General features: G+C 38.8%; 1 protein-coding gene across 2 annotated transcripts; it reads right to left on the reverse strand.

The window, feature by feature from the left end:
* Nucleotides 1-185: 185 nt before the first annotated feature.
* Nucleotides 186-24,603, reverse strand: LOC311601609 (ferritin light chain 1-like). Of its 2 annotated transcripts, none has more exons than XM_084789159.1 (3): nt 24,504-24,603; nt 20,080-20,141; nt 186-980 (listed from the first exon to the last, which is right to left on the reverse strand). In XM_084789159.1, the coding sequence occupies exon 3, from the start codon at nt 881-883 to the stop codon at nt 332-334; it is 552 nt and encodes a 183-aa protein (XP_084645285.1). In that variant the 5' UTR covers nt 884-980; nt 20,080-20,141; nt 24,504-24,603; the 3' UTR covers nt 186-331. The 2 variants fall into 2 exon arrangements, with proteins under 2 accessions (XP_084645285.1, XP_084645286.1); XM_084789160.1 differs by lacking the exon at nt 24,504-24,603 and adding an exon at nt 22,741-22,835.

Below are 24,603 nucleotides of genomic sequence, written 5' to 3' on the forward strand. Positions count from 1 at the left end.
TTAGTTCATCTCTTTCACATATGGACATACTTTGAATCAACAGTATTATGCAGAAGTTTTGCTTCCACATAGACACAATCAATTCTTTGAATATTTGAATATATTTTCTTTTCATCTCATTTTAAATTCTTTTAAACACATTTGTAATTGAAAAAAAACATTTTTTTTTTTTGGTATTTCAAAAGCTTTATTTTTATTTGGTCACAGACTTATGAGGGGCTCCAGGGCAGTTACAAAGCTGCCTAGTGGCTTAAGATTTTCATTCAGGTGGAGGTCCTAAGGCTGGCTGGAACATCAGAAGAGGGAGCCCCTTGGAAGGCTAGGAGGCCTCCTAGTCGTCATTGAGACTGAGTCGCTCAAAGAGATAATTGCCTAGGTATAGCTGTGACACGCTCGCCTGAGCTGGCTGTGGCCCAGAGAGCCTGCGGATGTTGGCCAGGTGGGTGCCCATCTTCATGATGAGCATCGACTCCTCATCCAGGAAGTGGTTTTTCAAGAATTCACAAAGACGATGGTCTTTACAGGCAGAACCCAGGGAATGAAGATCCAAGAGCGCCTGGTTCAGGCTCTTCTCCATGGCCAAGGCAGCTTCCATGGCCTCCTGGCTTTTACCCCACTCATCTTGAGATGGCTTCGGCACATTCTGGAAGAATGCACGGCCCTTGCGATCATTCTGCAGTTGGAGGAGAAGCTCGGCGCCCTTGCGCTTGTCCTCTGCCACTTGGCGGAAAAAGAAGCCTACACTTTCCAGAGCCACATCATCACGATCAAAGTAGCAGGCCAAAGACAGGTAAGTATTGGAGGCCTGCAGGTGCAAGCTGACCAGGTGGTTCAAGACTCTTTTCACTTCGGTGGAATAATTCGGATGATTTGAGGAGGCCATGGCTGGTCCTCAGTATGGAGCTAACTGCAAAGAGAGGTGATGGCTGATCCTACTTCCAGGACAGTGAGGATATGGTCCAAGAGCCTGTGATGGGAAGCTAAAAAGAAGATTTGCATTCAGTAATTTAGACGCACAAAGACAGGAAAATTGTTTTCCTCAAGGCTGTCAAATACAAATAGTCAAAACACTAAGAATGTAACATTTATATAATTCCTGATTGTGTCACGGTTCTTCTTGCTATATAGATAGTTTATTGTGTATATGTGTAATAATATAAATGTACATGTAAGAAATAAAAATGTTTAATTAAAAAAAAAGAGTCCCTGGGTCTGTTCAGTCCAAACACTGTTGAAGCAAGACACAGATCCAGGGGACCTCCAAGGGGCTGCAGGGAAAAAAAAATTAATGCCTACCAAAGTTGTCCATATTGTTCTTCCTTTCACTGCCATTCTATCTGTTGCTCAGGAAAGTTTCATCACAAATATATTTATGAAGTAACCCCCGCCCCCATGAAAATCTTTGTCATCACTGCATGCATTTTTGACTTTACATTGTCAACAAACTGGATATTCTCTTTCTTCCGGGACATAAAGCCTACAGATGGTAGATATGCTACCATCAGCTTTGGACAAGCTTTTGTGATTACAGTCTTGCCATGCAAATAGAGATCATCTCAGAATCTGCTCCATTGAGAAGAATGCTCAAAGAGGAGGGAAATTGGGATGGTGAAACTGCTTGCCAACTTTTAGCCTTGGCCTGAGCACTCCCTGGGAAACCAGATGTTCTGTACTACAGCCCAGAAAGTATAAAGGGCTATCTGCCCAAGAAATGTTTGTCCTGTATCTCTTGACAATCACCTTTGTCCTACTTTGACTTCTATTCTTAAATCTTGACTCATTCAAAACCACAGCCCAGTGTTGTATTTAGAGCCATTTCCTTTATGTTTCAAATCCTTGTTATATTCTTTACAGTATTGATTAATCACATCCAATCATTCAGACACACACACACACACACACACACACACACACACACACTGTAACCTACACACAAACATTTGTTTCAGATAAAATAAACTACACTAAAATTCTACAAATGGTTTTTTGAAAGATTTAGCTATTATATACATATGAGTGTTTTGCCTGAATGTATATATGGGTATCATGGGTATGTCTGTCACCCCAATAGAGTATGGAATCACCTGGAAATGGAGTTACAATGTTTCCGGCCCATCATGTGGATGCTGGGAATTAAACATGAGTCCTCTGAAAGAGCAGCAAGTGCTCTGAATCACTGAGACATATCTCTCACCCTACAATGGCTTTCTAATTGTGACATAGGTAATGGATAACGCATGTTGGATTTTAATGTTAATCAAATGAAACAGCAGCAAATGCTGTTTAGTTTACTTCTAGTTGTGCACATTGTGCCTAAATAATGACTTTCTCACTCACTATTTTTATGTTTTAGAGATATGAATTCCTATGTATACGTGTGTATATACTGTGACTATGGTGCTATCACTTTAAAGCATGCAGGGTTTTTCCCCATAAATGTTCTCTCAAATAGTTGCCATTTGATTGCTGACACCCCCAAGAATGTTAGACCCATGGTCGTCAGTTTACTGCTCTTCTACAAAAATCCTGGTCTGAATTTCTAGCCTCTAATTTTTCTTTTCTTGTTATCGGAAAGAAAGAAATGAGTAGAAAATTATGGTCATATCCTGCACTTGTTCACAGCATGCTCCCTGTGCCTTTTAGTTGACATTAGTGTACAGTTGGTTTCTGTAGAAACTTGTGTAACAGACTGCAGGACCTCTTTTAGCACCATTAAAGAATTTAAAGGGCCATGACTCATTTTCTCTGGATAATTTAAAAAGTATTTATGCAAAGACTGTTTGACTTTTAAATGGCAAGGCAAGTATAATGGGGGCTTCAAAAGGTAAATTATAAAATGTTTGTAACAACAGCAACAAAAAGATGTCCATTAAAACATAGGCTTATATACGTGAAGAGTTCTATAAAAAATAAAACAAAACAAAACAAAACAAAACCATGGACATATGGGAAAAATCAAGACCTAAATTGCTTTTTCTGGCTTGCTGACTAGGCTCATGTGCAAAGTCTTATCATAGATTTTTAAAAAGAAATGATATAACATAGATACTTTCATGAGGTCATAAACAGTTCTGGATAGCACTGATACCTGGAAGGTATCCACAGTGCTTGAGCTCTGCATGGTATTTCAATCATCTGACAACTGCTGAAACGGCCCCTTCTTCCTTACGATTTACTTCCATATATGTTGTCTGTGATACTACACTGTCTTCAATAGCTTCACTCTCAACTATACCTACTATATGTAGTTTATAAGCTGTGCTTTCTCCTCTCCCTGCATTAAAGCTGCATTTTAGACCCATTACTTTTCTTGGCCTTTGTGCGCTGCCTCACAGACAGCAGCCAATGCTATAGTTTCCACTGATATCTTCCTGTAAATACTATCTTGAGTTTTCCACTGAGCCCTGGCCTCTCTCTGGAGCTTTAATCTCAAATACCCAAGCAAATATAGCAACCAACAAATCCATCTGGAATCCTACTCAATGAGCTTGAAATCAGATATATATCTTATCCCATAAATTATCAGTCCCTGTAGCCTTCCCACTTGTCCGTCAGAAGCACTATTATGTTCCTGTATATCAAATCTGGTCCATTTTTAAACTAATGTTTTCTTTCTCTTCTTTCCAAGCTGTCCATCCTGAAATACTTAGAAGATAATCAGTTAGTCTATGAACATTTATCGAGGACTTAGCACAAACCACTAAGCTCAACACTAGGAAAATAGTGGGGTTGTTTCTACATTTTTTCGTGTATGGAGAATACAGAGATCTTCACGTACAAAGAGTGTAATCGTGAAGGGTTACCTAAATCTTTTCTTTTCTAAGAAATTGGATTTATTAATTCATTTGGTTTTTTTAAGACAAGGGTTCTCTGTGTAGTTCTGGCTGTCCTGGACTTGCTTTGTAAATTAGGTTGACCTCAAACACACAGTGATCCTCCTGCCTCTGGCTCCCTGAGTGCATTTTTTACAAGTCAGATTTTTTGTATGTTTGGTCAGACTCTCATAAAACAAAGACAATTGCCTAAGGGCAAATCTGAGCCGACACTAGAACACCAGGGCGGTTAAGCAAACGAGCTGACATTAGACTAACATGAGTGATACTGGGTTGACAGCTGATGGTTTTTCTTGAAACTCAGAATCTTTCATTTTAATGTACAGGTGACAATGTCATTGTCAAGCAAGCCAGAAATTAAGAATTTTATGTAAAGAGAAACATGGGATCCCTAATAGCCTACATGTTCATTAAAAGGATAAAGAAGGAAATAAAATTTCCATCAAGGTGCAAAAAAAATTGAAAGTACTTGCTTATTACAGAGGGAATTATATATATAAAGGTATTTCCACTATGGATTCTAACTGTATAGTAAATACTGAATCTTATACCTATAGATAAGTATAGCTTTTGACCCTCATCAAGGAAGCTTCTTTTTGAAGTAGGCGGAGGCTCAACTGATTTAAAAAATGCAGAGATTAAGTGACCACAGTGCATCCTTCCGCCGTTGGTACACATACAACGCTCACATCAGGAGACATCACAGAAATTTGTGGACAAGTAGATGGAACTAGAAATGCTAACACTGAGTGAGTTAACCCAGAAGCAGAAAGACTCACATGGTATATGCATACTTATAATTGGGCACTAGCCCAAAAGGCATGTCCCATGAAAGTCTTCACTTACCAGAAAAGTGGGACAGAGGGGAGGACATCCTACTGAGACTCTAGGTGAGAGAAGCATGGGAGAATAGGGAAATAGAAAGGATCCAGAGGGTCCCAGACACCTACAAGAAGAACATTGTGATGGGTGGATCTGGGTCCAGGGGTTCTGCTCAAACTACTGCAGCAACCAAGGACAATACATGCAGTAAACATTGAACCCCTACTCAGATCTACCCAATGAACAGGACATTCTCCACAGTTGAGTGAAGAGTGGAGACTGACTTTCTCACGAACTCTGGTGCCCCATATTTGACCATGTCCCCTGAATGGGGAGGCCTGGTGGCACTCAGAGGAAGGATAGCAGGCTACCAAGAAGAGACTTGATACCCTATGAGCATATACAGGAGAGGAAATCCCCCTCAGTCAAAATCATAGGGGAGAGGAGTAAGGGGAAAATGGGAGGGAGGTAGGAATGGGAGGATACAAGGGATGAGATAACAATTGAGATATAATATGAATGAATGAATAAATAAAAATTTTAAAAACTTAAGAAAAACAAGGAAACAAGAACAAAATGAACAATCCTATTTGTAAAAGGTTCAGTACAGTTGGGCATGGCTGCTCATATCTTGCGATGACTAATTTTTATTTTCAATTTCATTGGTCCAAGACACACTTTGGGGGGACTGAAGCCATGGCTCAGCAGTTAAGAACTGGCTCTTAACTTGCAGAGGTCTTGGATTTGGTGCCTATCCCCTACTTGGTGGCTCATAACCGTACTTAATTTCAGTCCAGGAGACCCCGACACTCTCTTCTGGTCTCTGTGGCACAGAGCACACATATGGTGCAAGACATATATACAGTCAAAGCAACTATACATATAAAATAAAACATGCTTTTTACAAAAGAAAAAAGAAAGACATGCCTAGGCTATTCATGAAGCATACCTCTGGGTGTATCTCTGATTGAATTTCTAAAGGCAGTAAGATCATGAGGGCTTATAACCTAATCAGTGAATTAATCCTTCAGTGGATTCATAATTTGATGGCATTATTAAAAGGTAGTAAAGAGTAGGAGATGGAGCCTCATTGGAGAAAGTAGGTCACTAAGGGCACCCTGAGGATTATATCTTGCCCCGGCCCTTTCATATATCCTTCCTTCTCTATGCTTCTTGTCCAGTAAGATGTAAAGGATACCCTGTGTCATATACACTGGTTGCTATGATGTTGTGCCTAACTGCAGCTATGAGATAAGCCATCTGCCACCCTGAATTAAAGTGAACCTTTCTTTTCTTTGTAACTTATATCAGGCCTTTGGTTATGATGATGAGAAAAGCAATAAGAGCATACCTGTAATCACAGTATAAAGAAGACTAAGGCATGGCAATCACTAGATACAGGACAGCCTTACCTACATGGCAGGCCATTTTTGCGATATGAATCAGCATATAAAAATGGATTGAACTAGAAATGATCATAATGAGTGAGTTAACCCAGAAGCAGAAAGACTCAAATGGTATATACTCACTTATATCTGCATACTAGGCCAAGGGGCATGTCCCATGAAAGCCTTCACTTACCAGGAAACTGGGACAGAGGGGAGGACATCCTATTGGGACTCTAGATGAGAGAAGCATGGGTGAATGGCAAAGTAGAAGGATCCAGAGGGTCCTAGAAACCTACAAGAAGAACATTATGATGGGAGGATCTGGGCCCAGGGGTCCTGCTCAAACTATAGCACTAGACAAGGACAATACGTGCAGTAAACTTCAAACCCCTACCCAGATCTATCCAATGGACAGGACATTCTCCACAGTTGAGTGGAGAGTGGGGTCTGACTTTCACACGTACTCTAGTGTCTCATATTTGACTACATTCCCTGGATGGGGAGGCCTGGTGGCACTCAGAGGAAGGACAGCAGGCTACCAAGAAGAGACTTGATACCCTATGAGCATATACAGGGGGAGGAGATCCCCCTCAGTCACAGTCATAGGGGAGGGGAGTAAGGGGAAAATGGGAGGGAGGGAGGAATGGGAGGATGCAAGGGATGGGATAACCATTGAGATGTAATATGAATAAATTAATAAAATAAAATAATTTAAAAAATAAAAAATAAAGAATAAAAAATGAAAAGACAAGAGAAAGAATATGTGAAGCTGTCTTGCAATTTGTAACCTACAAAACAGCAGACAGTGGAACTACACTGTCCAGTATAACAGCCAGAAGGGGCTGTTGAGCATTCAGAATGGGCTAGATTGGGACTGGCACATTACATGTGAAATTCCATATGCCTATTTTGAGGACATTGCATGAAAAATATAATTTACCGTATCTCATTTGTAATTTCCATATGGACTAAATGTTGAAATGATATTTTGAGATATATAACATAAATATATTATTAAAACAAACATTGGTTCCTACTACTCTGTTAATACATTTTATTTACTAGCAATTTTTAAAGATTATTTTTCTTATATTAGACTTCTATTAGACAGAACTGACCCAGAGCAATTAGGAAGCTGCAGAAATTCAAAAGTCTAAAAAAAATATTTAAAAGGTACCCAATATTTTAATGAACAAGAAAATATTCACATTGGCAAGTTTTTAAAAATATTATCTTAGTTTCTGCGAGGATGTGGAACATCTGAAAATATGGAAAGACATGGGCATCTAAGGGGTTATCTTACCTCACTGCTTTAACCTTAACATTCATATTAACTATAGTTTTGTCACATGCCTGAAATTGAGCACTGTGAAGGCTGAAGCAAGAGGATCATGAATTTCAGTGCTGCACAGTGACTTTTGGCCACCCTGTCTAAGATACAAATGTGTGAGAGTCAGACATTAATCCCAGCACTCAGAAGGCAGAAGCAGATGGATCTCTTTGAGGCTAGCCTGATCTCTATAGAACATTGCAAACTAGCCTGAGCTTACCCTACCTCAAAGGGGAAATTAAGTGTGTGTGCGTGCGTGCGTATGTGATGCATATATAGAGAGAAGAGGAAATAGGTAGACAATAGACTAGAACCGCAATTCTCAAAGCATGATCACAGAAATTTGTTATCAATGTAAATTCCTAGAGCCCCACCCCCAGCCTGATCTCTGAAAGCAAGACACAAGATGTGTTCTAAGAAGCTGGAGTTCAAGAACTATTCATCTAGAGCTACAGTACTGGACAGATTTCAAAAATAATAATGCTGCAGAAAGGTAGGTACAGTATAGTATCATTTTGGGTGGGTTGTTTTTTTGAGACAGAATTTCTCTGTGTAGCCTTGGCAGTCTTGGACTTTGTAAATGAGGCTGGCTCTAACTCACAGAGATCTGCCTGCCTCTGCCTCCAGAGTGCTGGCATTAAAGCATGCACCACCATGCCTGGCTTAGTATCATTTTTCATAAACTTAAAAATATGATTTTATGTTACTTGTGGACACATGAAAATACAAATATAAAAACATACTCAGACTCTCTAGTTGGACTTAAGACTTGATCAATGAAAGAGAAATTACACCTGATACTGGATATCTAGACAATTACTCAGGGCTACTAAAGTCATGGATCTTGGAGGAGAACCTACAATCACCACTTTACTAAACCAGTATAATCCCTAATTGCATTCTAAATACCTGGCCTTATATCCACAGATAAGTGTAGTCCTCATCCTCATCAAGGAAATATCTCACCGCAGCAGACAGAGACCAATCCAGAAAACCACAAACAATCACAAAGCAGAGTTGTAAAACCCAGTTGCACAGGATACATTTACAAAACGACACCTGCTTCTAAGGCTCAAGAAGGCATAGAAAGATTATAAGAGCCAAAGCATCACGGAGTTTGCTGTGAAGTTGTCACTCTTGATGAGTTCAGAAACTGCATCTATAAAATCTCAAGAGCATGAATGCCTAAAGATGAACTGAAAAAAGATGACACCAATGACCATGCCCAACTGGAGTAGGAAAAGCCCACAAAGCCTCAACCCTACACACAGAAACTACAGACAACTAAAGAACACTGAGCTCTGGAAACATACTCTTTTCTAGGGAAACACACATCAATAAACCAAATAGTCAGTCCTAAGAACACACATACAAGTAACGGACAGGTTATGTTTGGGAATATATGTGTATACAAATACACACATGCATATAACAACAATTAATGAAAAAAGGAAGCCATACATTTGAAAGAGAGCAAGAATGGATATATGAGAGGGTTTGGAGGGGCGAAGAAAAGGGAAAAATGATGTAATTACTCTCAAAAATAAAAAAAACAAACATGCCTGGAGATGACACCAAATTTATAATAGCACTTTCAGGGTAATGAAGGAAGTAGACAGGATGAGAGAGCACAGAGTGGATGATATAGTCATCTAAAGTGTGTGAGATGCTTGGATAAGTCCTCTGTACACATGTCATGATACTGTTGTCCAAATAATTCCTTAGAATCAACTCAGAGAGATAGAATCTCTAAACCATTTCTTTCAATTACCACCATGGTCATCATCTCCTTGGGTAGGTTGCATCTCAATTGTTCGTTGCTGATAAATTTCATATATCTCCCAACAACTCAGCATACATAGTTAATAAAAGCTGCAGTTTCAAAGAAATATCACTGCATGCACTATTTTTTTTAGTAAGGTTAAAGTTTATACTCCTCTACTAATAAGTGCATCATAATTTGGCTTTTATCTAACTCATTGTGCTGGGTTTATATCATGTTAACACAAGCTAGAACTGTTTGAAAGGAGGAAACCTCAATTGAGAAAATGCCTCTTTAAGATCCAGCTGAAGGGCATTTTCTTTTCCAGCCCATTGTGGGTGGAGCCATCCCTAAGCTGGTGGATTTGGGTTCTATAAGAAAGCAAGCAGAGCAAGCCAAGAGAAGCAAGGCAGTAAGCAGTGCCCCACCGTGGCCTCTGCATCAGCTCCTGCCTCCAAACTCCTGTCCTGTTTGAGTTCGTGTCCTGGCTTCTTTTGGTGATGAACAATGATATGAAAATGTAAGCCAAGTCAACCCTTTCCTTCCCATCTCCCTTTTTGGTCATGTTATTTTATCACATCAATAGAAACCCTAACTATGACATGCATCAACTACATAATGCCAGTTACTTACAGCATCCTATACAGAATGAGGTTCCTTTGGTCAAATGAGTGCATAAACTTGCATGATACATCTCTGCCCCACTCCCTACTGTTGGTCACTGCTTCCAATCCCCTTACCTGCCATCCAAGTTTTCCTCATACTATAAATCCTGACTTGTAGTACCAGTCATACAATACTATGGACGATGAACCCAACTATGCTATATTATTTTTCCAAGTGATTCCTAGCCTGCCTTGAAAAAAGATTAAAGGTGATTATATAATATAAAAAACTTCAAGGCCACAGAGCACATTTTTCTAGCATCTAGCAGAACCATCCACAGATAATTAAGAATAGGAACTTTACGGGAGTAACAACCATGGCTGTTTTGTTCATACATGTTTAAGCAATGATCAAACTTCACAGCACTCTTAATAGACATCCAACAATCATGTTTTTCTTTTTTTTAAATAAATGAATGAGTGAATGGATGAAAGGCCATTATAATTTTGTTTCAGTAAATGATTGTTTCTGGCAGGCATTAAATACTATTTGAGATCTGGAGAATAAATTCAGAGGATGACAAACCTCTTACATGCTCTATGACCCACACAATTAATTTGGCAAAGATTATTATTCTGATTGTAAACAAGTTTTATAACACTGTTATGTGCCTGTCTATTTGAGAGTAGGGTCCATAGGTAGTGTAAATTGAGTGTTTGGTTTAGATAGGTGTGGTTTAAGCCTATTGCTTCCATGATGTAATCTTCAGGAGAATCCTGTGGGCCAAGACTGGACAGCAACGGATGAAGAAACTGAAATCCAAAGATATTATGGCTTGCAAGTGAGGGCTTGCCAAGTGTAACAGACAAGTTAGAAATGACAATGGGCTCTTCAAATTGTTTAATGAGAATAAGGTTAGTATCTGGATCTATGTAACCCATCAAGTTCAGGATGACAACACCTTGCTTGAGAACTGATTTGTATTTGTAGAAGGAAAATGAAAACTAAGTAGCCTTCTACTATCCATATAGGGCTTTGATATACCCTATCCCATTCATTTCATTTCTAGAACAAATGATGAGGAAGAAATATTGTTGGTATTCACATTCTGAAGATAAAACAATGGATAATTGGAGAACTGAAATACCATTCTCAAAGTCATATAATCAGCAATGGAAGAGCTCTCTTAGTGTGTATGTTTTACATAGTTGTTTTTTTTTCCACACACATTGAAAGTTGATATACCATATGATTAAAAAAAATCATAATTTATTTAAAATGTCCTGGTGACACAAATAAAAGGATAGAAATTTCCATGCTGTTTAATATACAAAGATTATAACTTGTCCTTGCAGCATCCTGTCAATATGTATTTTAACAAAATGGTTGTAATACCACAAGATACAACACTTACCATCGATTCTAGTCAAGCCATGCACAAAGTAAATGCTCATATTGTCAGCTGACATACCACGTTAGGTAAATAAAGGCAGCACCATCAAGACCACAATTAGCTTTACTACATATATTCTAGCTAAGAATCAAAGGGGGTAATTATTTAGTGTCTGAAATGTCTTAAGGATGTCTAGAAATATTGACCTTTGATGAAATACTTCATAGCTCAATGAGTCCTCTTAATACACCTATTAAGGTATTTGTAGAACTATAATTATAGCCACTGCATCTTGTTTACATAATATTCAATTACATTGCATGCCATTTATCTCAATAATTAATCTCAATAATTAGTCTATTAAATCCAAATGAGTTTTTAAATCAATCTATATGCTAAAAGTTTCTCCACCATCACACCACTATCCTCATGTCTATCATGTTTATAGGAGCAGCTCTCTGGGAGATCGGAGCAAATCAGCATGCAGGAAGCTATGAGAGTAATGGGAATGAGAAGCAAGCTTTTGTGGCTCTTTGACATTGTTTATGCAAAATAATTGGCAAGATGCTTCACATACCAAAAATCACTCAATCTATTCATCGAGTCACTCAGCCCCTACCACCCTAACCTCCCTAGGGATACTAAACAAAGCCTACTTTGTCCTAAGCAGAACAGGAAAGAGATTAAATGAAAGGAGCTGTACTGTGAGCCATTTGCTGAGAAGAGAGGAGAGAGTCAAGGCGTGATCAGCTTACTTACAGCATCCTGCCTGCACTCTTCTCTGGCTCTTTCTTGTCCAGGCATGAAGGACTCAACCCACATCCCAGCATTCCCTGCTCAGTGCAATCTATTCTTGTTGGGAGCCTTGAACTCTAATATATTTAAGCACTGTGACTTTCCAATCCTGCTGTAATGCTGTTTCAGTTGCCAGTCTCATTCTTATGAGGATGTAAAACTGCAAACAGACCATATATATTTCTTTCTATCACAACTCACTTTCTGTGACACAATTTTATTTCCAGACACAAAGGAATGGGAGACTAGGCAGTGTTTTGAATACAACCCATAAGGTATTTCATTTCTGCCTGGCATACTTGGTTAAGCATAGGAATAAAGTATAGAACTAAGGTAGTTTACCAATGGTGGTGAGGAAGTAAGTTCTTCCATCTGACTGCCATGCCTCGTGTGATATTAATATGAGAGTAGAAACAGAAGTTCATATGGTCTACGTATCTATCCTTTTTCCTTACTTCAGCTCCTAAAGTAATTCCTTAAGTCCTAGCCAGTGTATTATTACTGTTGTCTTTTCAGATTTAGTTAACATAAAATTTAGAGCAAGGGATACCTGCAGATCTAGTGGGTCAAATGTACTATTCCTTTTTATGTATTCAGAACAGCAGAAGAAAGAGGAGGGAGGGTAGCAAGAATGCCCAAGGAAGGAAAATACAGCCTGTCAACCCCACCCAACAAAGAAAAGGTGTGCCCCATCTGCATATGTGCTCTATATGCAAACAAGGGAGCTCTTATGCCATGTGCTGGGCAGCCATAAAGAACCAAAGGAAGATATATTAAGTAGCAGTAAGAGTCCTTCCTTTAATGCCAATGGTAATGACCAGACCATGAAATTACACAGCTCTTTCAAGTATCATAAAAAGGGTATTAAATTTATATCCAAGTACAAATTAAAAGAGACTTTAAGGAGCCTGGCTCAGAGCTCACCTTAAAAGCAATAATCTTTTACAGCATTCCCAGTATGGGTACTTCTAACCAACAATGCCCTGTTCTTGCCACACCTCATTTTCCAAGTGTATAGAAAGCTCTCATGAGAGTACACCAGTGTTTCTCAAAGATGAACTGCACAAGACAACTGTATCAAAACACCAGGATGGGAGTGTTTTAATGCTAAGATTCAAGGGCATGATATATGGAATAAAAAAAAACCCCTCTGGGTTTATAAGAAGATAATAGGGGAGGAGGGTAAGGGGAAAGCGGGAAGGAGGGAGGAATGGGAGGATACAAGGGATGGGATAACAATTGAGATGTAATATGAATAAATGAATAAAATATATTTAAAAAACAAAAAATGAAAAAAAAAAGAATAACACTGCCAGATGAGCATCCACCATAAGTTTTACAATCTAAATTTGTCATTATACTTCAAGAAAACTTCAAGAAGGATGAAGGTTAAGAGTACTTGCTGTTCTTACAGAGGACCTGGATTTGGTTCTCAGCACTCACATGGTAGTTCACAACCATCTATAATCAGGGAATCTTCTGACCTTCATGGGCACAATATACATACATTCAAGCAAAACACCCACCTACATAGAACAAAATAATATTTTTTCAAAAAATGTTAAAAAGGAGGGAACTCAAAGAAGCACAATTCATAGGAAATCTAGATCAAGAAACAAGGGAATCTTGGAGTTCTAAGATGGTGGTGCCTATCACATACTGTATCTGATCTACACAACAGAGACCAGGGACCAGATTGAGAGCCACGGACTGAAAGATCTGGAAAACACTAGGTGAGTTGGGTCCCTCACAGTGCAGACCAGAGGAGGGCCAGGCTCCAGGCCAAACAACAGCCCACAGAGGTCCTGACCCCCATCTCCAGGCTTTGGAATGGAACCCACCTGCCGACTGCAGCTGGCCTCTATAGCCCAGGCATAGTGCGTGGGATGGTGGAACACCCGAGCTCCTGACCTGGGGAAGTCTCAGGGAAACAGGTGAATCTATCCTCAGACACCCCCTCCCATCCCATGCCAGTCCATGGAGAGCCCCCGAGAACATGGGGAAGCCCAGGTGATGGTGAACACGGTACCCAGCAATAGCGCACATGGTCCAGCCGGTCCGGGCCTGAGCCAGGCAGCCGGCCTCAGCAGACCGAGCCTGCAAAATTAGGCTGATAGAACTCGGCCAGCTCATTCCCCACGACCCAATAGGGACCCCCATGCTCATGGGAGAAGCTGGAGTGCCCTGAGAGGCCTGGAAGGGAGTCTGAATTGAGGCCACAACTCAGTGGGACTGAACCACCAAAGGTATGCAATTTAGACTGGTCCACTATCTAAACTGTTCCAGGCAGGAATCTGACTGCAGGCCACAGTGGTCCAGGCCTGGACAATTGGCCAGTTAAAACCTGGCCTGGCCAGTCCCCATGGCCCGGAGGGGTCTCCCACACACTTGGGAGAGGCTCGACAGCCCCAAGGGGTCAAGACAGAAAATTAAACAGTGACCCCCAACACTGCTGGTCTGAATCCCCTCAGTAGCATGAATGGAATCAGGCAGAAGCCTGGAACGCATTGGCACAGGAGACAACTTTGTGAACAGAACACCAACAGCCCAGGCCTTCAGGTCAACAATTAATAAATGGGACCTCATGAGGCTGAGAAGCTTCTGTAAGGCAGGAGACACTGCCAACAGAACAAAGCAATAGCCCACAGACTGGCTAAAGATCTTCACCAACCCTACATCTGACAAAGGTCTAATATGCAAACAATATTGTTAAACCCTTTCCTTCTTGTGGTTAACTTTTTCAAGCTAAAGAAGAAAGAAGGAAAGTGTCTCTGACAAGGACATTCTGCCTTTGTAAATTCTGCAGAGACATTAGACTGTCACTGCCTATTTTTCCAGAGACCCTCAATTATTTTCCTAGTAAGTTCATGTACAATAAAATTGTCAAGCCCAGAATACTCTACAGACTTTGTTGTCAGTAGATTCACCATCTGCACACATAGGTTGACAAGCTACCAATCTCCCCAAGTACTGGTCCAGGTGTCTCATTCTCCCAACTCCTCATAGACTTCATGTAAGTAAAGTTGAAAAGCATTCTAAACCTATATCTACATACAAAATAAGACAGAAAAATATAGACTTATCTAAATTACTCAATGCATAATAAACCTCCACAAATACAAACATGTTGTGGCTAATATAAAGTATATATTTAGATGTCCAATGCAGTTTCCTTTTGTCTTAAAATTTTAGACAGCATACAGTATAATGAATCTCATGACATCTTCATACATTTTGTCCTTATCAATTTACTTACACACCTACTCTGGGCTACTTCCCTCTGTAGGCTTTTGCTGATCCACTTTCTCCAATCAAATAATCCTTGCCTCTGCTTTCATGTCACATACATGTCATTATACACTTGTTTCTCCTCTCCCTTCCCTTAAAATCTCTTCCTCTTGGGGTTGCGGAGATTGGTCTGTGGTTAAAAACATGTACTGCTCTTGCAGAGAACCTGGTTTCAGTTCTTACCAACCACATGGAAGCTCACAATTGTCTGTAACTCAAGTTCCATGAAGTCTGATGTCCTCTTCTGTTTTCTGCAGCCACCAAGCATGCATGTAATATATACGTATATGCATATAAGCAAAGCACTCATACACATACAATAAAATAAATAAATCTAAGTAATTTAAAATTGTTTCTTGTTCTTTCAAGGTTCCTTTCATACCTTCATGGTTTACAAACACACACACACACACACGCATACGCACACACCCTACAACTTGGAGAAAACATGTTGTATTTGTTCATTTTCTTGCAAATGTCATGATTTTGCTTTTCATAATGGTTGAATAAAATGTCATTGTGTATTTTCCTTATCTATTCATTATTGATGACCAATAAATACTTGAAAGAGTATTTGACACTTTAGCCACCAGGAAAATGAAAATGAAAATTGTATTGCGATTCCATCTCCCCACCACCAGAACAGTTGCCATTTAGGGGGAAAAAGGACAGTAAATGCTTGTGAGCATGTGGGGAAAGGTTAACACATTTATTATTGGTAGGAATGTAAATCAGTAAAAAGACTATGGAAATTAATATATAATGTGAATGATAATGGTCATCAAAGGCCCATATATTTAAATTTATAATCCTCATGCCTCTACCTACTTTAGCAAATTTTACCAGTATTGTGTGCCACTATAACCAGCATATTCAAATATTTGAATACTTGATCCCTACTTAGTGGAACCATTTGGGAAGGATTAGGAGGTATGGTCTTGTTGGAGGAAATGTGTCACCAGGTATAGGCTTTGTAATTTTAAAAGCCCACACCATACCCAATGCTCTCTTTCTGCCTTTGCCTGATGCTTATGGATAAATGTAAACTCTCAGCTACTGCGCCCATACCATGATTTCCTACCTGCTGCCTTGCTTTCACCATAACAGTCAGGGATTCACCCTCTAAAACTGTAAGCAAGTTCCTATTTAATGTCCTGTTCATGGTGCTTTGTCATTGCAATAGAACAGTAACTAAGACATGGAGGTTTCTCAAAACAAAACAGAAAAAAACACAAAAAATCTATAACTACTAAATTACCAAGCTATACCACTCCTGGATAAATACTCATAGTAAATATACCACACAAATGCTTACGCATGCATGCTTATTGCTTCACTAGTCACTATAACTAGAAATGAAAACATCTAGATGTCCAATGCACTGCCTCAAGATAAAGGCTTTGCAGAAGATTAGAACAGATTCTTTCCAACCGAAAACATAAGCCATTCTAATGTTCTGTTGTTGTGCAATCTGCAGACAGTCCCATAGTATGAAGCAATACTACTTCTAGCCATAGTAATGATACATAAAACTATAGTGAAGATCTTTGCCATGTCTGTGCATCTATTTAATCAATAAACATTTATGATCCTATTCATAAAGGCTCACTCTAGGTGTGATAACATAATGAACAAAACAGTTAAGGTGGCTTTCCTTTGTATGCTTTATATTCTAACGGAGTGAATTTATAATACACCAGAAAACCAGAGAAATAATTTTAAGTAGCAGTAAATGCTCCGAAGAAAACACAACTCAATAATATGTGACTAGGCGATTAGAAAACTATGTTGAGAGGATTGGTGAAGGCCTTTCTAAGGAAGTGACCTTTGAATTGAAACCAAATGACAAGAAGCTAGCAACATGAAGATCTGAGGACATACAAAAAAATGGAATAGAAAATATAAAGACCCAAAAACATAAAAGACTATTGCATGGTGGGGGCATAACATGAAAGACAATGTGGCTTTGGTAGAGAAAACGGCTAGATATGAAGTTAGTTGAATGGGGAGATCCACATTATATAAAACATTGTACACCATGGAAAGGAGCATACAGTTCATACTAAACATGCTAGGATAAAGACCCTATATGAACTCTGCAGACATATTTGAATACATATTTGTATATATACATTTATATACATTTTCATTGGCAACAACAGCTCTTATATTTTAAACAGTAACATATGCTGACATACTTTACAAAACACTATGTTTAAACATTTCAGCAATGCTAGAAAGCTTTCAGCAATGCTAGAAAGCATGACTATTCCCAGATAAGCAATGTAAAAGTTATCTGAGGTTACATAGCTAATAACCCAGAATTCAAATGTACAACTGTCTAACTATCAAGTTACTATTTTTTGTAATTAATTAATTTTATTTTTTATTATGTTTCTTTTTTAACATATACATTTATATTATTATTCATGAATAAAGTAAACTATATACAGCAGGAAGAACCACGAGCCACACAAAGATGTAGTGTTTTATTAAGTGTATCCAAGGAGGAGTAATGGTGATTTACTTTTGTGACAAGTACACAATATATGCCAAGCACAAAGCAAAACTCAGTCTTTATCACACCCCTAAAAAAGACATGGTATCCTGTCACTTTACAGATAAGTAAATTCTATGGTTGAAAGACGTTAAGGACTTATGTTTGGAAGGTTGAGAATTCAAATCTAAATTCATCTAACTTTAAACTCTACACCAACACTATTTCTCCACAGTGCCAACTATCACTTACCTTTAGGATTATTTTGATTCAAATGTTAGCCTAACTGTCCTGCTCATTTCTGCATGTCAGCAAGAAATCTAGAGAGTCAGTAAATTCCCTACTCTAAAAACTGAAATAATATAGAAAGTGAAATGAAACTTGCAAGATGGCTCTTGTTGAGGATTAAATACGAGATGTCTCCTACTGGCTCACATGTTGAAAGCTTAATCCTCAGCTGATAACCCGTTTGTGGGAGATTCTCAAAAGTTATGGAAGGAGGTATATGGCTGGAGGAAATAGGTCAGTGGGAAAATCAATTTGAAAGATATATTTTGCCTGGCCACTTCCTGTTTCTCTTTTCTAGCAACCATGAGGTAAACAACGTCCTTTCCTTGTCCCCACCACCATGATAGGGACAAAGAACCATGAACAGAAATATCTGAAATCTTGACCTAGAATAAATCATTCCTATTCTGAGTTGCCTTCTTAGGCCTTCCAACTACAGCTATGCAAAACTAACAAATATAATACTCTTCTCTTCTTCAGCCTCTTGCGGATGAAAGATAGGGAGTGTAAGTGTTTTCTTTATACATCTGTATCTAATAGAAAACAACTCTACTATGAACAGATTAGAAAAATAGTGGGTATACATGTAATATCTGTAGGAGTGCTAAGTTTCAAGCACCTGGTGATAATCCACCTATAACAGAATATCTAATTGAGTATGGTAGACATATCCATTTCTTCCAATGTGCTTAATAATGTCTAGAATTCCCCAGGGCTATCTTCTATTGGTGAAAGGGAAAAGAAAGTAGAGTTACTTTGAAACAGCTTCTATCTGTCTATCTATCTATCTATCTATCTATCTATCTATCTATCTAATCTATCTCTCTACATGTTCCCATTTTCATTAATATACAAACTGAAGTGAAAATTTTGGTTTCTTAAAAAAACTCAGTTGTGTTATGTGACCATGTTTTTGTTTTAATCCCAGGTGTCAGATATGGGGCTGCTTCAGATTGTCCACAACAGCTGATTATGATGTGTCTTAAGCTCTGGCAGGGGCATGATTTGTGACAGCTTCAGAGAGTTTAATTCTGGGAACTCTTGAGAGGGTATAAATGGGAAAACCCCAAAACGGCCTGTGGTAGCTACTGATACCCCTGTTGCTGCCCCACTGCTGTTGCTGGTTTGTCCTGCTGCTGCACTTGCGGTTGTTGCATTACTGGTTTGCTGGACTGTTAGTTTGACAATGGAGATTGGACTTGCCTTAAGGGACTCTTATGTCTCTAGTCAGCAGGAAGTAGTCTATAGAGCTCCATGCTCCCTTTCCTCTCTAGCCTTCTTTCTCTCCTATCTAGTGTTTGGGGGCTTTGGAAGGATAGGGTGGATAAGGATTGGGAGGGAGGTAGAGGTATAAGAACTCTAATAAAATTCGTCTAAAAATATACTACCACCAACAAAATAGTCTTACTACTTAGGGTGGTCTGAAACTCCTATATAGTACAAGAAAGCCTTCAACTTGTAATCTTTCTCCTTAGGTTTCCCAAGTAGTGATATTGCAAGTATGCACCACAATGCCTGGTGTCTGAGAATGTTCTATAACTTGGAGATCCTAATTTTGTTGACCCTAATTTTAACATTAGAAGGCACTAAATATTAAAATATTATTCATCAATAAAGGGAAGAAAGTATTAACTAATACATGATGTAGCATAAGTTATCTTGAAAACATGCCTCATAATTTAAATCATGTCAATAATAATAATAAACAAGACACTATGTCACATGATAACATTAATATGAAATGTCCACAGTAGATAATTCTAAATAAAGAGAAAATGCACTACTGGTTGGCTAGTGCTGACTGGCTTTTGAGGAAATGGTTTCCTCAACTAGTTTCAGTTTCCCTGGTAATGATAAACTATTCTGAAACTGTATCAAGGTGCTAGTTGTGCCACAGTGTGAATCCATGAGAAAGTACTGACTTTTTAACTTTAGTTGATGTTTGTGGATTATGAATTATATCTTATCAAAGATATTACAAACATACACTTGAGGTGATACTATTACACACATACACACTATGTAAACATATTTACTGTTTATAACTTCTCAGCAGCTGGCCCGGCCCCATAGATACCTGAGAAGTTTCTTTTTCCACTTGTGCTTCTCTTATCTTTTAGTTTCCTCAAAGTAGACAGCCTACAAGACACGAGGATAATATTTACCAGTTATACATCCAATAGGAGTTAACATTCAGAATATATAAAAACTGAAAAAAAAAACACAAGAACTAATAGTCTTTTTTAAACTCTCCAAGAATATGCTCAATGAGAAGGCTCAAAATTCAGACAGAAAGAAAAGCTATCTTGTCTGTCATTTAACAAACCTGCACTGAACTCAATTCTCCTCTCTCCCTGTTCTGTTCTTAACTAGCCTCTCCTTCCTGTCTAGTCTCATGAGAGCTGGGCATATTCTACCTCTAACTCATTTTGTGAAATCTTTCTCTAAATTGTCACTTTTCCCCTCAATTAGACATCATTGTTTTGGACTTAAGGTGTGTGATAAATTCCAGCCAGAGGAATTAATGGTATGTCACATCTAATTCCAGCCAAAGGGATTAAGGGCATGTATTCCAGCCACAAGAATTAAAGGTGTGTACTATGGGCATGTCTGTATGAATCACACAGGCCTAGGTCTTAGATACGATACCTTACTAGAGTAGCCATATCGCTGGATCAAAATTCCTCTACACACAAATCATTACTAATTATGATGATGTTCATATTAGTGATGATAGTAAAAATAGACAATAATATTCAGTACTTGCTATGTGCTAGGCATTATATATATGTTAAATGTATTACATATTAATTATTATAGGTAATCATGAATGTTATATCAATATTAATTAATACATTACTGAAACATGCTATAGGAAATATAACTGTATCTAATATATGCTAATGGTTGTTCATTATGTAATTTTATATACACATAGCATTTCATTTGGTCTTACTAACTAGCTCATAAAACTTATATAACTAGCTTATAAAAAAGTATTACTAGTCATCCTACAAGAGAAAAGAAGCTTACACACTGTGACAATATTGCTAGTCTAACCATCAAAAGGAAGACTTAAACAGGAGAAGGGAATTACCCACTGCTGAGGACCTTGCAGCATTAGAGAAGAGAACCAACAATCAGGCTAGTTAGTGTTGCTCTCAGCACTGGTCACAGAAGCTTCTGTTTGCAGCAGGCCATACTTAATATGTATCTTTTTAACTAGTCACACTGCTAGGAATAAGTCGTCAGCCATAAGTAGGACATTTGTATCACTTATCCACACCGCAGCCAATGTTTAAGGAACATTGCAGGAGGTATGTACAAAAAGAAAGGGGAAGAAGTGCTATGATATGCTATCCTCTAGACAAGACATGGCCATTGTATTCATGAACTCACCCCAGCAGTCGCTAGCTGCCTAAGACCTGCCCAATACTGAGCCCATCAACATCCTTTCATGGATGAGGGAAGAGCTAATGAGGTCCCACAGCACCATGAGGAGCCATGGGCAGTTAAGAGTTGCTGTGGGGGTAGTCATAGTCTTCTGTAGTTTAGCACATCCATTCCCTTGTAAGAAATCCTAAGTAAATGACTATGGTATTAAAAAGATGTGTAAAAGCAAGTGCAGGACTTACTGAGGAGGAAAGGTTGAGAAGGGATGAAGGGGAGATAAGAGGGGGAAATTGAAAGGATATTACCAAAGAACATTATGTGTGTATATGAAATTGTGAATGAACATATTTATGTCAAAGAGAAAGCTTGGGCTGGAGAGATGGCTCGGCTGGTAAAGGCTAGGCTCACAACCAAAAATTTAAGAGAAAGCTTAACTTACCTAATGCAAAAAAGAAAAAAACAAAACAACAACAACAACAAAAAAAAACCTAGTAAGTGGAAGGTCCATGAGAGAGGTCTAGCTAGTTTGGTGAGTTTATGTTCTTAGCAATTATATTATACACAATCTCATAGCAACAACAATAATAAGCATCATAATATTAGCTGAAATGGGCTGAATACCTTCTTATCAGATATTGTACCTCTGTGGTAAATGTTAATACTAATCTCATTTTTTAAGACGATGACTTCAAGGCACAGAAAGATTTAGTACTTATGTGTGGCTAGCCTAGAGGATAATCAACGTTCCTAGAAGAGAGCACAGAAAAGGCTAAAATCCAGGCTGTTACTATGGCTACTTCTAATACTACCTTAGTCCTTCCAGCCTGACTGGGGAAGAGAGTATATTTTTTGTACAACATAAATCATGCAGCAGTCAGTGCACTGACCAGCCTCTGAGTCATACAATAATCAGCCTTGCCTCTCTTTTCATGTATTTTGCACAGCAGAGATCAGAGATCAACTGGGACATGGAGATTCCTACTGATCAAGAGCTGCAACAGGAGCTTTACAGGCTCCTCATATAATTAAGAAAAGGTAGGATTTTACAAGGTCTTTGGTTTGAAATACATCCCTTTTATGGGTTGAATAGAAGCTTCCCACAATGAGGCATTAAATATAAGTGCTGATTGAGTTTTATCACCCTTGGTAATTAGAAAATAAAAATGAATCTGATAATAGATTTTTAAATGGTACTACCCTTCACGCACAATAAATTTCTTTGATTTTTTTCCTCTCATATATGCACTCATATGAGAGGAAACTCATAACCAACTTTAAAGCAAGTACATTGTTAAGGATAATATTACAGTATCTCTTGTCGGGCTTAAATATGAAATATATTCACCTGTACAAGCTCAGTATCAATGTAGGAAGTGGAAAAACAACCAGAAGTCTGGACAGCAGTCTGAGGACCAGCAGGCTCAGGTATGAGTGCTCAGCGGTTACCAAGGCCAACAAAAACAATTCAAGGTTCTAGAATCTAGAAGGTTGGAGCAATGCACCCACAATCTGGAATGCAGGAAATCTAGTAGGCAAAAGCTAATGGCAGAAATAGCCACACGAGCCTGAGATTGAGATACAGTTTCACTCCCACAGAGGGCCGTCACACAGACACACAGAAAGAGACTAGGCAGGAAATGGTCCAGTATATGAGTGTAATTGGACTTGAAAGGGTCAGAGAAGTGGCAGCAGCTGGCAATGGAAAGAGAGAAGAAATCAATAGCCATAGCTAGGCCTTAAGAAATGTCAAAACGTTCTTTATTAAGGCAGTGTTGTTCTCAAGCATGAATATGCATGGACTGAGCTGGTGGGCAGCAGATAGCCTGAATGGCTCTTTCAACAGGGACCCAATGTCATTCTGGAGTCACAGAGCCAAGGATGGCACATAGGAATGCTGCTGTCAACAGCACCTGCTCTGAGTTCTTCTCTCTTGTCACCACATACATCAGATGGTAGACTTCAAAAAGCCAGACTGCATTAAGTACATCTTATACAATGTGGAATGCTTTCTTTCTAAAGTCCTCAATAGAACTAAAACTGTTACTTTTGTGCTATTTCAAAGAAATCTTGTATTAGTTAAAAGGATGAGTAATGCCACACTTGGCATTACACTGGTGACCTTGGAGAATTTTTTTCTAAAGCTTGACTGACCCAGAGGGTGCAACTTAATATCCTGCCTTTGATAGAGTTTCCATTTTGAAAGAACAAGTCTTACTTGTACAGTGGGCCTGCTACATTCCACTTTTGTCATATTCCCTATTAGCAACAGCTGAGGAGAATGCGCACAGGGACTGACTGCCTAATAGGTAGTCGTGCAGCTTTCCTTTAGGGTATTAGAAGGATTCTAGAGCTGGATAGAAGTTATGGGTGCTTACCAGTGTTACTGCAGTAAAGGCAATTGAAGTGTACACTCTTGAAGAGGTTAAGTTTACGTTGTGTGAGCTGTACCTTAACCAAAAGCACATGACTTGCAGCAAATCAGCCTATGGCTGATGTTTACGTTGTTCTAAGCATTCTGCTAGATTTGGGGCATATACATTATTATAGTTAATATTTGTGTGGTCCTTCTGCAGGAGACTGGAAACAATACTAACCATGGTCCATTTAGTAATTTTCTCATCACAACAACCCCATTTCACAATAAGGTAACTGAGGAAAGAGAATATCAAGCAAATTACCGAAGATACCATAATTTATAGTTGATTACTCTAATGTTCAATTCCAGTCAGTTTGGTTCTAAGGGCCTTTAAAAAATGTTGGATAGCCAGGAGGTGATGGTGTACACCTGTAATCCCAGCATTCAGGAGGCAGAGGCAGACAGATCTCTGTGAGTTCAAGGCCAGCCTGGTCTATAGAGCGAGTTCCAGGACAACTAGGGCTATTACACAGAGAAGCCCTGTCTTGAAAGAAAAAAAACCAGAAGGTTGTAAGTTGTACTGCCTCAGGTGCAGACACTGGTCACAAAATTTGACAGTCTGTTAATGGAGATTGCCAAGAAACCCTCCAAGAGACACAGAGAGGAAACTCATAACTAACTTTAACGCAAGTACATTGTTAAGGATAATATTACAACGTTTCTTGTCAGGCTTAAATAGGAAATATATTCACCTGTCCAAGTTCAGATCAACGTAGGAGGCAGAAGGACAACTAGATGTGTGGACAGCAGTCTGAGGACCAGCACAACAGGCTCAGGTATGAGTGCTCAGTG

The sequence above is a fragment of the Acomys minous genome (assembly GCF_964271855.1).
Source record: "Acomys minous genome assembly, chromosome: 7".
NCBI classification, from domain to species: domain Eukaryota; kingdom Metazoa; phylum Chordata; class Mammalia; order Rodentia; family Muridae; genus Acomys; species Acomys minous.